Here is a 14,175-nt window from a genome sequence, read left to right as displayed (position 1 = left end):
ACCAGATTGTGTGTCCTTTGAAAGGTAAAAAAATTGGAAATTTAAAGACTAAATATGGATATTAAAGAATAACTTTTTGACCAAATATTATCACAAAGCTACAGGAACTTCAGATAGAATACAGGAGTAGCTATTTTCCCTGAAAATTCCACACTAGTGCAATTCCATGAATGAAATTTGTTTGGGTAAAACCATGCCTGCTATGGTAATTGTTCAATCTGACTTCATTAAATCGAACTTTGGAAATATATATATCCCTACTAGTACTGTGTCATAAATTTTTCAATTATTGAATACATTATTATACTTGCCAACTCAAGGACTAAGCACTGAATCTTAATGTTAATTAAGTTTCACTTTACAATAGAGAGAAACATGTAAACAGCAATAAAGATATACACGATGAGGTATTGAGTCAACAAACAATCCCTTTATATGCTGTTGTTCAACATAGTTAGTCAGAACAGGATTCATCAAAATCCCCCAAACATTTGAATGTGGTCTCAGCTCACCGCTTTGCAACTCTTTTCCTCACTGCTGCACCATTGTCGATTCCCGCTTGTGGACTCAGTCACTCATAATTGGACGCATGCTCTGACTCTCATTCCAACACAACAGGGCACTCAGTAGCGTTTTTTATTTAAGGATTTGACATTGATATGGCAATTTAAGGAAGCAGTAGCATTTTTTATTTCCTTTTTCCTTCCGGGGATTATATATAAGAAAAAAAAAGTACTAATAAAATTCTAAACAAACCGAATACGTAGATTAAAACAGAACATTGGAAATATTAACTACTTACAGTTACAGCCAAAAGGCGCAAACATTTGTTCAATGGATCTCAACTCGGGGAATATGTGCAATCTTGGGCCACTCTGCGCCACTTCCATTGGTGCATCTCTTTGCTAAAAGAGGACAGCTGTTGATCCATAGATAATTTAAATTGGTGAGGTGTCGTATTGCTTCTGCAGAGGGCAATTGTCTGAGGTTAGAGCAATCAACAATCCCCAATTGTCCAAGATTCCGAAGGCTACCCATCCACTCTGGAAGAACTTCCAACCCCTCAAACTTCCATATCTCTAACGTCCTCAAGGTAGAGAGATGCTGAATTTGGTCTGGGAGAGACGTGATTTTTGGCCATCCACACAATTCAAGACGCTCCAGAGAGATAAGACGCTGTATTGTAGAATCCTTGGCATCATCGCTGGCAACATTGATGATGGAGTCTGGCCACGGGAAATGAACAAGGTCATCAGAGAAGCCACCGAGGACCAACGATCTGAGGTTGGCTAGATGGTGTAGACCCTTTGCCCAGCAACCAGGGTCACGAGAACGGATCCTCAACTCCTCGAGCGATGTGAACTTCTCAAGATTATTACTCAATGAAGGATTCATCTTATCACATTCTAAGATGGTTAATTCACTTAGGGATTGGGGGTTTTTCATATCTAGAGAAGCATCTAATAAAGCAGGGCAGTCACTTAAGATTAAGGATTCGAGAGATGTAAGGCTATTCAAATTACTTAGGCAAGCTAAACTTCCGCATCCCCATATCTTTAACTTCGCAAGAGATGTCAAGCTCTTCAAGCATAAGGATTCAAGAGCAGGGCAGTCATCTAAATATAAGGATTCGAGAGATGTAAGGCTATTCAAATTACTTAGGCAAGCCAAACTTCCGCATCTCTGTATGCTCAACTGCACAAGAGATGTCAAGTTCTCCATATCTGGTAAAGCAGCCAACTTGGGGACCCTACAGATTCTCAAGTACCGGAGATTAGGGAATACCTTAATTGATGAAGAAGAATCCGAGGGAACCATTGCATCTGACCACTCCCCTAGACTTCCCATGTCCTCCAAAACAAAACGCGACAGTTTAGGAAACAGAGTGATTGGTTTCGCCTCTCTGCTACTGCTGCTACAAGAAGCGCTGCTCCTTGCATTAATATCGAGATGTGTAAGGAGACCATAGAATTCAGCTCCAATGCGCTTCACATTGTGTAAGGAGGCCATCTCTAAGGACTCGAGACAAGGCAAGTCCCCTAGTGGTGGTACTTGTTCACACTTACCCAATCCTCTCAACTCGATGTCTACCAGATTCCGAAGGAGTACCATCAAGTGATCCTTTGCCACCATCCACGACGGATACCTTGAACCTTCGAAACCATTAATGGCTAAACTTTTCAAGTCTGGGTGAGGTTGGAGACCTTTCATGACACTGTTGATATTGTTGTCGTCGCAATCTTCTTTCGTGCCATTCCATGAAAGTCTTAAACCTTGAATGCTTGATTTTTTGGACAACTTTGCTTTTGCTGCTGATTCAAAGCTGCTTACATTTTCGAGTCCAAATATTTCTAACTCGCCTCCGAGGTTGCGCAAGTGTTCCAACTCCTCAAGTTGACATCCCTTGTCTTGGCTTACCACGAAGTGGGGCAACGTCCGAAGATTAGCCAACTGCCCAATTCCCGGGAATAAACATCGGTCCAAATGAATCTCCAAAAACTCAAGATGCCTCAAGTTAATTAAATTGCCGAACTTCTTAGGTATCTCTTCCAAGTAAAGTACTTTCAAGGTCATCAAATTGTAGAGCTTTGTGATCGAATCTGGCAGAGCGGTGATCCCAGTTCGCCTGATATCAAGATGTCTTAAATGTTTCATATTACCCACTGAATTCGGGAGATGAGTAACATGCCAGCCGTCTACTTTTAATACAGAAAGGTATCTAGACCTTTCCAAGATATCTTTGAGCATAATACCATCACCCCCAAGATAATAAAGCGTTTGCAAATTTGGAGGAATCCCTTCGATATTCTTTAACACCTTCCCTTGACTCCCAATGATGGTCAAATGCATAACTTCATCATGATAACTGACTTCCATGTCATCCTCTGTATTGAAGAAACGATTATTTGACACTTGCAGTGAAAGATCATGCACAAGGTCGTGCATCCGGCAGAACACGATTTCATTAAAGAAATTCTTATAACCAGCTTGCAACAAAGAACTCCGAAGCAATACGTTGAAATACTCACTGCCTATATCCTCCATTTGCAAATGACCTCCTCCTCCCTTGGCATCATTAATCAATCCCTGGGCCATCCAAATCTGTATCAAGCTTTGTTTTTCCATCTCAGCATCCTTCGGGAAAATGGAACAACTTGCAAAGCATTGTTTCACTGACCATGAAGGTAAATTCTCGTAACTCAGCTTCAGGACAGAAATGACTCCATTTGCAATATTGGTCGACTCGTTCCATATTTCACTCTTCTCGATCGTCAACCATTCCGAGGCATTCTTTTTGGAATACAACAAACCCCCAATCACTTTGATCGCTAATGGCACGCCGCCGCACCTTTTCAGTATCCTTCTGCCAATGTCCACCAGATCTTGAGTCTTTCTTGCACCACCGTCTGCAAAAGCTAGTTTTTCAAACAACATCCAGCTATGATCATCTGAGAGGATGTCTAGATGATGCAAACCAGATGTTTGCATTGATGAGGCTACCTCATCGCTACGTGTGGTGGCCAATATTTTGCTTCCTGGAGCACCTCCTATTTCGAGCAAACAGCTCCTCATGCCATCCCATTTCTCTCGATTGTCATTCCAATTATCATCGAGCACAAGCAAGTAACTTTTTCCATTCAGATTTTCTTGAAGCCTCGTCACCAATGCTTCCCTATTTGTCGTCTCAACATTCTTTTCCCCGAGGGATTGAAGCATCTCATTCAGCAGCCTCTCAACTTTGAAATCATCAGAGACGCAAACCCATATTTTTTTATCAAAATGCTTTGTTACATTCTCATTTTTTAGCACCAGCTGTGCAAGGGTTGTTTTACCCTGGCCACCCATCCCAACTATTGAGATGACAGGCAATTTCTTCTTATAGTCTGAGCTAATTAACATGCTTACAACTCGAGATACCTCAACTTCCCTTCCCACCATTTCTGACTCGTCCGCAAAAGGAACAGTCAACCGATCCTCTTTGTGATCAGCAGATGCCATGGTTAGCTGAACTGGATGAAGCCCTATTTGATTTGCTTCTCTGTAAGCTTCCTCTAGAGATGCGCTAACATTCTTGATCTTGTTAGCCATCTCTAGACGAAAGGAAATAGGATTTGAGGAAGAAAAGAAGTTGCGTACCTTGTCGCACTTCCGATTCTCAACCTTCTGCCGCAGAACTTCATATCCGAAGTCATCCAACACGATCTCAGCATCACGTGCTATGGACTGGAGCCTTTTGAGCCAGAGCTGCACCGCTTTGCTTGTTGATTGCTTGCATTTAGCATCAGAAATCAAAGCTTCCATCATCTCTACTTTCTTGGAGAGCTTCTGAAGGTCTTTTTTTACACCCCATGCCCGGCTGATCTCGTCGGCAGCAAGTGGAAGTATCTTATTCAAGATCACACTAACACAACTGAGTGCAGCTTCAGCCATCTTCAAGGGAAACTCTTTAACAGATGAAGGTGAAGTGCTTTGGTTGAAGTTGAATAGTTGAACTATATTTTTTGCAGCCAGAGATAACTTTGCAAATGTGTTAAAGAAGGGATGAGTATAAGATTCCCCGAGAAAGGCTGTGAAAACTTTGCCGAACATTGAAATTTCAACCTCTAGATGCTCATAATGGTCAATAATTATTATTAAGTGTGCCCAGACCTGGGCTCCAGTTGTCTATGCAAATGCCTAACCATACGTCCAAATTGTGGTCTCCACCAGCACGAGCTCATAAAGAAACTACTGATTGAATATTGCAAATATGATATACACAATACACGATGCATAATTCAAGGACTTCATTCATTTAAATCCAAGAGAAGTTTACATAATGACCGAATTTGTTGTATCGAGATATGTGACTTTTCTACAGATATTTTAGCACTAAAATAAAATAAATTAGTAATTGAATTAGTCTATTTCTTAGAGTTGTATCACATTTTTTGCTTTTGACTAGTTCAAATTTGTCTGAGTTCTAAATGTCATGTTGAGATTTGTTAGGAGAGATTTGAATAGTATTGTTTTGAGGTTTGTCGCGAAAAATCTGTGTAGACTTATTAATTACACTTTTGATTAATAATAGAGAGTTATTTAATGAGAAATCTAAAATCATTTTTCAACTCTCAATACAAATCTCAGTAAACTATTTTTTGGCAGCACTAAATTTTGTTTCAGTAGAAGTAAGCTCTAAATTCTAACATATTGGCTGGTAGTACAAAATATAGATGTTCCAATTTCTCTTCAGCACATGCAAATATTATCACATACAAGAAGCTAGTGTTGAATATAGGACCAGGAGTTTGCTTCAATCCAATTGAATGCAATCGGGCTCAACAAACCATCAGGAACGCCAAGAGAGCTGACCAAGAAAAGTGCATATACAAAGGGTATTTTCTCTAATTTAAAGACATAACAACACTCTCTGCTCCTCATGTTTTTCATTTACAAAGGGTCACCCTGGAAATTTATCAGCAATTGGTATCATTAGTTGCTTCTACTTGTCCAAACAATCCCTAGAAAATTTATCAGCAATGAGTATCATTAGCTGCTTCTAACTTCTGGTCCTACAAGCTCTATACCAAAGAGTCAGATAACAGGGAAGTCTGTAGCCCACGATGAAAGCCACCATTACAACTAAGTTACTCTATTTTTGTGACTCTTCTATGCCTAGATTTCTCAAGAATGCATCACCATACATCAAACATCCTACTTCAACCCTTCTACACATTTCCCTCGGCCTTTGTATCCTCCAAACTCGTTTAGTAGACGACGTTCAAGAGGATACTTCATCAAGCTCAAATAGTGCATGAAGAGCCAATACTTGGGTATTTCTTTGTTAGATATGAATTACCCCGAGAAAACAAGAATGCACCCATGATGCCTGCAATCAAAGACATTCCTGATATGAAATTCGGTACCAGAGCACTAAAGCAGCTGCAAAAGAATTTGCCATTGAGAGAACCATCCAAGCCACCAGACAGAAATAAAGGAATCCATCGATTTTGTGTCTGAGTCCAACTAGCCAGTGAAGTGGAGTAGTAAAGAGGAGATAGTTGCAAAAGGAAGGCAACAAACACTAGGGTGTTTGCTATAACATATGAAGATATTCTGTAAGATCCTCTTGAGGTCTCTCTCATCAAAATTATCCTCTCTTGCAAGAATATTGGGAGAGCTCCTGTAGTAAATGACAACAAGAAGGTCAGGATAAACCCCATGAATCCAATCTAGTTTGAACACCTTGAGGCAGAAATATTTTGCTATGTACTTGGATTTGATTAGTTGCCAACCATCTGAGTTGACATTATTCAACTTGATTCACCAACTGGCAAATCAACACTGTATAAACAGGCTCAGAGGCTTGAGATGCATTCCAATTTCCACGTGCATGGGGATAGCATGCAACTAATTCATTTGGATGATATAATACATAAGGTCATCAGTTTGACAAGATTAACTTCAAAACACCTACTTCCAAATAAATACGCAGAAGACAACAGAAATGATATGTTTCTTGTTTATTCAGACGTTCAGAATGCCAGTGCATTATTGAATAAAAAAAAAAAATTTTTGTTGGGTCAATCACTAATCTAACCTATATTAAGGGATATTTTCAATTGATATTGGCAAATGAAATCGTCAGAGCACACATTTTAGTTCTACAGCAAACCTCGTGTGCAATGACAACTATAGCTTTTGCCACTCAAAAATTGATCATTTTTAAAAGGATAAAAGTGTTATTTCATGAATATTTTGCAGTGGCATTATCACAAGTCTAAGTGTATTAGGCTGGTAATTGTGAGACTCCTAATTGACTCTCAAAACATGCTCTTTTCCTTTCTCGGTATAAGAGGATTGTAGTTTCTTTGAAAAAAAAAAAACAAATAAAAACGCAAACTTTTATAGATTAGACATGAAAAAGTTCTAATGACGACATTTCACTAACTCGTATAATTAATTAAGTTAAACAATGCAACCAAAAATAGTTAAATTGATCAAATATATGTTTACACCAAGTTTTGGCATTTGTTTTCAAGCTTTTCTTTTTTTATTTTTATTTTTTTTATAAAATGAATTTTAAACTCTGCGAATTTTTCAATTGAGCTGACCTCTTGGATCTTGATACAACATTTTCGGCGGGACTTCTTGTCCAGCAAAGATGTGGCTGATGGAGTTGACTTGTGCATCTTACCCATCACTTTTTGAGGTTCAAAAATTTACTTTGTTCCACAAGCGTCAGCTCTCAACTTGTCAATTTGGCTCATACAAGTTCATTTCTGGACTCGACCTCAATTTGTAAGAATGAATATTTTAGAAATGGTTCAGAAATTTCTTCTCTTCAATTAATCAAATATTGGCTTCTCCCCTTTGTCATCAGTCATACAATCTAGACATAAATTTTGCATAGTTGGAGAACTTTTTTTAGTACAGTAAATTTTCTATTGAAGCAGGATAGTTGAAACTGCAAGCTCCACTTGAAGATGTTTGAAAATGATATGTTAACAATTTTGGCATTGAAATTTGCTTACAGTTATAACTTCTGGAAATGAATACATCAATCTTTTGCCCATCAAGCATTTAGTTTCACAACTTTGCAAACCACAGTACAGCAGCACCTAAAAAACTGGGCATTATTGAACTAGATTGATTAATAACTAACACAGATAAATACATTACATAGCAATTCACAAAAATAGTCACCGAAAGACGAAGCATTAATCTCAAAAAATTCACCATTCGACGATACAATCTAAATAAATGGCGCCTGCATTGAAGTAATTTCAACAATTCAAATCTAAAAAAACAAAACTTAACCTCAGTTGAAGAAAAGCATTTTTTTTACACAAAAAATGACTAAACCCACAATTTGTATACATATATATATGTAAGCTAAACCCATAAAATATGCTAACAAGCAGATTAAAAAAAAAAAAAATTGACCCCAATTCGTTACCTGTAATCGAACCAACCAAGTTCATAACTTTATACTACAAACAGCACAAAATCACTAATTCTTCAAAACCCTTTTCAGTAAGTAACCCAAAAATGGAAACTTTATACTCTTTTCAGCAAAAATTAAGGAAAAAAGGGACTGGCGAATAGAGAGAGGGAGTACCAAATAGACGTAGCATTCTGAGACATGGAAGAGAATCAGCTCAATAGCTTCTTCAATTTCTTCTTTTTCATCTGTTTTCTTTTCTTTCTCCATTGATGTGATTGCTGTTCAAAAAGGGATTTCTCAGGGGAATGAAAAATTAATGCAATCAAAAAGTGCGTTCTTTTTTTAACCCCTGTAATTTAACTGCTCTGACGTTCTTGATTGTTTCGCTTCCAATCTGGAATTGGCAAAATGTGTCCGGGGAAAATGAATTTTAGAATAGGGGTAGGCTGGGAATTTGGAAAACAAGAAGGTGGGTGACTAATATTAAAAATTTTATTAGAAATAGGATACCGGAGTTGATGCGACTATCTAATTCTGATCGAGTAGTATACTTCGGTTTGATTATGATTATCATGGACCGTATGTTTGAAGCATTCTGTAGGCTTTCAGCCGTCGGATCTTTGACTATGGAAGTCAACCAGTTGTTGTTCATGAGTTGGTATGGTGGTTTGCTTGATTTCTCAGCAAAGGAGGTCCAGTAAAGTCCTTATGATTATCTGAATTTAGGTGAGATTAGATGCAGGGAAAGAAAAAAGAAAAGAAAAGAATTCAGATTTATGTGTTTTTTTACTCAAAAAACAAAGAGTTGAAATTTTCCCATCATACATGCATAGTCATCAATATAGAAAGAAGTTTGAGGGTGTTTATATGAAGAAAATTGAGATTGAAACCTGGAAGTCTCAACCACTCTTTTAACTTACAAGAAAGTCAAGGTATTATTCCAAAGTTGGTAGAGAATATCCGGATATTTGCCATCTCTTCTGCAATAACTCAGCCATTTGTTCACCTAGCAAAGCAACTTACTAGTACTATATGTTGTTATTTGTATCGAAGGAAAAAAAAAATAAAGATGATGTCTCTTCAATTGGTACTTCAAAGGTTATGAATCAGTAGATCAAGATGAAAATTATCGAACACAAACATGGTATTAGAGGTTCCTGCTATCAACATATGTGGTGTATACTGTATAGTTTGGACTGTGTCATATAGTTTCAGCTTGAATAGAAATACAGAGCCTAGATTTTGCTTAGCAGTCTTTTTGCTTGTAATGACTATTGGCAATATGATCAGTTGAGAATTTGCTGCTTCTTCAGAGCTGGAGAAGTTCAAGAAAACATTGGCAGCTAAGTATAATCGGTTGATGAGTGAAAATGTACAAAAATCACCTTACAGCTTCCTGCTATCAACTTGCAATGAAGAGCATAAATTAGCTGAATCAAAAGGTTAGATTCTCACGGACCAGAGGCTGCATTGGAACAACAGTTGCTCCATGCTAACTCTTTTCAGCACAACTCAACCAAGACAGTGATTTTGGTGACTTTTCGTGCTTGTTTGTAACAAGAAATGGATCCACTTCCTTCTGACACGATTTCAAAAGTTCAAATTCCTATATAGCCTATTAATTTACAGACAAATTTCCTTACGAGCACAGCTGAGAAGCTGACTTAGTACGCTGCCAAAAAATGATTCCTCAACGTGAACATTTAGTACATGAACTCTGTAGATGTGAACTCCAATTGGTAACGCTAATGATGAGCCAGATTGAGGGTGATGCTAGTAAGGCACAGTTGCAGTCACTGTCCTGTGCCTTGGATCCGTGAGAACTGTATTTACATTGATAAAGCCTGCTTCTCTCATTACTCTTTCAAGATCTGTCAAATAATACTCATCCAGGAATGGTTCAGTACTCTTCATTAGCATAAATAGCACCGGTGATAATTCCTGAAACATGTACAGGGAGAATATAGTTCAGCAGGTTGGCTAGGAAAACCACATTATACCAGTCATCTTGAGAATTTTTGAAGAGCAGGAGGTGGTTGGGAACGGAAACATCTATGAACTAATGCTTTCATGGTCTATAATAAAGGCTTTGAGCTGCTAAGTGATATGAATCCAAGATTTTGCTCTGTATTACATCTGTATTGCATATATTACAATGTTGTTTCCTATTGCAACGTGTGCAGCAATTTTGAACATGTAGTGCTAGCTATTAGTTTGCCCCATCACGCAAACTGTAGGCAGGGAAAAGGAATAGGAGAAGAAAACTTGCCTGAAGAATCTTTGATTTTGGCTGCCAAAAGCAAACAAGAGTTTATCAGATTGAAATGATCCCTTGGTAAATATACAATTCAAAACCTCAGGAGTTGAATTATTTACCGAGTTGTCTGTGATTGCAAAAGTTCCTCCAGGTCGAAGCAGTCGAAATGCTTCTCTCACCATATTGTTTATTGCTCTTTCAGGGCATTCATGGAACTGTAACAGCTCAAATGATTGAGACTCTGAATCATAGCATTATTATTTCAAGAGTTACCGGAAAACAGAGCATGGCATGCACTTGAAAAATCTAAAGGTGCAACCATGGGCAATAGTGCTACAGCAGCTGCCGAGGCAAAACTTGTGGAGGCTTATACACCAAAGAATGTTTCTGTCAATTATCATGCAACATGCTTCTTGCGTGAAAATTGAGCAAGTGAAGATGCTACTCTTCAATTGGTAATTTATCCATGACATTGTAAGGTTGCATGGATTACAGCTCAAACTTCTAAAAGTAGAAAGAGCCACAACATGTTATAAAAGAGTTTTCTCCTAAAATGTTCAGTTTTAGGAAGAACAACATCACTCTCTGATGATGATTTAGTACTCATTCCAACAGAAAATCTATGACATGCTTGCATTCTGTCAGGAATTTTTGACATACCAGATAAGCAACAGAAAGAATGTCAAATGATTTGGAAGGCAAGCCTGTACTTTCACCATTAGCATGGACCCAACAGACAGGATTCATTCTTGGGCTGCTTTTCTTTTCTTTATATTGAGCAACAGCAAGAAAATATGGTGACAGGTCCAGGCCCTGCAGAAAATGCAGCAATAAGATTTTAGAGCACTGGAAAGTGTACCAGAGCGTAGATTTACTTCACCTGAAGTACTGTTTGAAGTCCAATTGCAAAATCTTTTAGCCAGATCTCTTTATTTTGAGACTTGCTCTACTTTTCAACCTTTATTTCTTGTAACAGACTGAGTAAATAAAATAGGTACCATGAAGAGGTTACTTAAGTAGATGCTGCATTGATTTTGTAGGTTACTATTGCATATTAGATCATCTCACTTGTGGAGTGGAGAAACTGGCTAGAATACTTACAGTCACTCTAGCATTGGGAAATTTATCAGCAAGGCACCTTGTGCTGACACCAACTGAACATCCGATATCAAGAATTTCTCTGACAATATTGTCTTCTGAATATTTCCGATGGTGTTCTTCAATTGCATTCAGCCAATTTCCACGAACTATTTGATTAGCTTCATCCAATGAAGAAGCATATGGTATTGCCCGTCTCATCATTGACATAGTTGCAGCCTCTGCCTCAGCCGCAGCCTGTTGGAGAATCTCATTATGGAATGTATCAAAATCTCTATGCTTTACCTCGAAACTAGTGAGTACTGCACTTACTGCTTCTGCATTACTACTGAAGCAACTGGTAACATAAAATCAATGATACATATTTTAGTAATAAATTCGAGCACATTAAATCAACCATTATGCACATTACCAGCCAGGAAAGATTGCCCTCATCATATGCATGGAAGGGATTGAGATAATCTGCATGGGAACCGCAAGTATGAAACAAAATCAGTACACATAGGAAATGCCGATTTATTTTCTTTTTTTTTTCTGAGCTCTAGATTCAAGGTCACTTCCCTAATCCAATTCAAACTGGTTCGTGTAATTCTTATTATATTTGGCGTAGTTTGTATTGTTTGATGTAATTATCAACTTTTGTATGAATTGACAAATTCGGATTTACATTCAAACTGTAATTGTATGAATTTACAACAAAAGTTACAAAAATTAAAAGAATCGATTTGAATTGAATAGAAATCAACTTGCGAGGTTCTTGATCCAAAATTAGGAAGTTGCCTATCATTTGTAATGACTTGATTCTTTTGTTAAAATGTACACACTCCTAACTTCCTTAGGAGGGAAAAAAAAGAAAGAAACGTTTCACCCTCTTATGTTTCCTTAGAAACGTTTGGAAATAATTTTTTTTAATGGTGTTTCCCATTGAAAAATTAACTGTCAATATACAAAAGTTAGGCATATCTAAAGTCAACACTATGTATCAGGAATTTAGTGAGAAAAATCATGCTAGGCCTAAAAAATAGTAAGCTTTAGGTACTGTAACGCCCTAGGCTCAAGAGCTAACCCAAGGAACTTTTGAGTTGAAATCACAAATTTAAAATGATTAATTTAAATCCTGGCCAAAGAACTTTTGAGCTAAAACTATGGATTCAAAATGATTAACTCAAGTTATTAAGTAGTCCATGAACCTAGAAATAATAATATATTGGCCTAGACTCAACCCACGCAAAAACTATGCAAAATCTGTTTTGATGCCATTTGTATTGGATCCACGAGCATTCAAACTGAAATCACGGGTTCAAAACAATTAAACCAAATTGCTAAATAACCCATGGGTCTAGAGCCATGTATCAATCCAATCCTTTGCTTTCTTTTTGATGTTGGACGGGTCCTCACAGTTAAGACAGATAAGTGTTTTTCAGAAAAATAAAATACTATGATTAGTTGCAGAACCTTAGTTAGAACTGAACATACTAGCCAGTTTCGCTGGCATTCATATTTGATAAGCTAATTTCTTTCAAGAAATATGTCACACCACTTTCCTACTTTTCTTCCCTAGTGATTAATTAGAGTTTGCTGCATCAGTTTCAAGAAGAAACAAGTTATCTTTGCAGCCCATAAATGACAAATCTGTCTTCATACTTTTCTTCCATACGTGCCGGTTTTTGTCTAATTTTATAAGATGTTACTCACTTTAAAAAGAAAGTAACTATGAAATAAATTTTTGTGAATCCTACACATGAAATTAAAAATGATGTACCTATAGTGATTTGAACCTTACATATTTTTTTTAAAGCAAATCTTAACCGTTAACTGTTGGTTATAAAAGATGATAAGCCCACATCAAACCTTGGCTCAACCAACTTTATTTGCCTCCATCGGCTAGTTTTTTTTTATTTGGTGAAAGATATGGGCTAATTTTTATGACGTATGAAAGAAAAATATATACAAATATTTTTTGGTTGATCAAAAAGTACAATATGCCCACATCACCTTAACCATAGCACCTAACAAGTTGGGCTAAGAGACAGAGTGGCAAGGTGATCACCTGACCGTGTGTCCTTTGAAAGGTAAAAAAATTGGAAATTTAAAGACTAAATATGGATACTAAAGAATTACTTTTTGACCAAATATCATCACACTGCTGCTACAGGAACTTTAGATAGAATATTCCCTGAAAATTCCACACAGTGCAATTCCATGAATGAAATTCGTTTGGGTAAAGCCATGTCTGCTATAGTAATTGTTCAATCTAAGTTCATTAAATCGAACTTTGGAAATACATAAATATAAAAGTAGTGAAGGCTATTATTGGTTTGCTATTAGATAGGGTCTATTCAGAAATTCTCTCCACCCTACTAGTAGTACTAGGTCAGAAATTTTTCAATCCCATTGAATACATTATACTTGCCAACCCAAGGACCAAGCATTGAGAAATTGAAAGAATTCTAGGATACCCTGGAGACCTCTTACAGCCAAGCCTGAAGTTGTTGTTATTACCCAAAAAAAAAAAAAATCAAAAGGTGGTGTTCTGGGAAAATGTTAAACCTGTGGAGTTACAATTATTTTTTTTTTTAGCTTTAGTTAAGCTATCAAAATAAAGAGATATTGCACTATTTGTTTTCTTACCTACTTATTTGTCTTTGAGAGTAAGTTACAAAATGCAAACTTATAAAATTTGTATTCAATTGCACTTGAAAATTTTTTAGGGAAGCAAGTGTTCATACCCTCAAAAAAAAAAAGCAAGTGTTCATGAACTTTCCCGTCCAAATGGTCTACATACCTGTGAACGTTTGAAATAAAAACATGTACCAGGGAAAGAAACTTGTGCACAAGTTCTGTTTCTAAGGTGAGTAGCGAGTACTACATAGGGATAATATTAGAAATCTAC

At 37.1% G+C, this 14,175-nt stretch overlaps 2 protein-coding genes across 2 annotated transcripts; both read right to left on the bottom strand.

Moving 5' to 3' along the window:
- Positions 1 to 698: 698 nt before the first annotated feature.
- LOC113782813 (disease resistance protein RGA2-like) lies at positions 699 to 3,964 on the bottom strand. The gene has a single exon (XM_027328738.1). It carries the CDS (start codon positions 3,937 to 3,939, stop codon positions 832 to 834), a length of 3,108 nt encoding a protein of 1,035 aa, XP_027184539.1. The 5' UTR covers positions 3,940 to 3,964; the 3' UTR covers positions 699 to 831.
- A 5,736-nt stretch (positions 3,965 to 9,700) lies between these two features.
- Positions 9,701 to 13,513, bottom strand: LOC113783172 (demethylmenaquinone methyltransferase-like). Its single transcript, XM_027329239.1, has 7 exons — positions 13,427 to 13,513; positions 11,695 to 11,823; positions 11,286 to 11,519; positions 10,845 to 10,997; positions 10,304 to 10,399; positions 10,197 to 10,217; positions 9,701 to 9,868 (listed from the first exon to the last, which is right to left on the bottom strand). The coding sequence occupies exons 1-7, from the start codon at positions 13,511 to 13,513 to the stop codon at positions 9,701 to 9,703; spliced, it is 888 nt and encodes a 295-aa protein (XP_027185040.1).
- Between the last annotated feature and the right edge of the window lie 662 nt (positions 13,514 to 14,175).

This window comes from Coffea eugenioides, chromosome 9 (genome assembly GCF_003713205.1).
Source record: "Coffea eugenioides isolate CCC68of chromosome 9, Ceug_1.0, whole genome shotgun sequence".
NCBI classification, from domain to species: Eukaryota; Viridiplantae; Streptophyta; class Magnoliopsida; order Gentianales; family Rubiaceae; genus Coffea; species Coffea eugenioides.
The sequence above is the reverse complement of the archived record's forward strand: the minus strand, read 5'-3'. Positions and strand labels throughout refer to the sequence as shown.

Bases quoted from the DNA above. Each gene is read 5' to 3' on its own strand.
- LOC113782813 (XM_027328738.1), bottom strand. From the start codon at position 3,939: ATGGTGGGAAGGGAAGTTGAGGTATCTCGAGTTGTAAGCATGTTAATT.
- LOC113783172 (XM_027329239.1), bottom strand. From the start codon at position 13,513: ATGGCTTTACCCAAACGAATTTCATTCATGGAATTGCACTGTGTGGAA. The intron at 10,998-11,285 runs GTAAGTATTCTA...CATTTTCTGCAG, and splicing joins TTCCCAATGCTAGAGTGACT to GGCCTGGACCTGTCACCATA. The intron at 10,400-10,844 runs GTATGTCAAAAA...GAGCTGTTACAG, and splicing joins TTCTTTCTGTTGCTTATCTG to TTCCATGAATGCCCTGAAAG.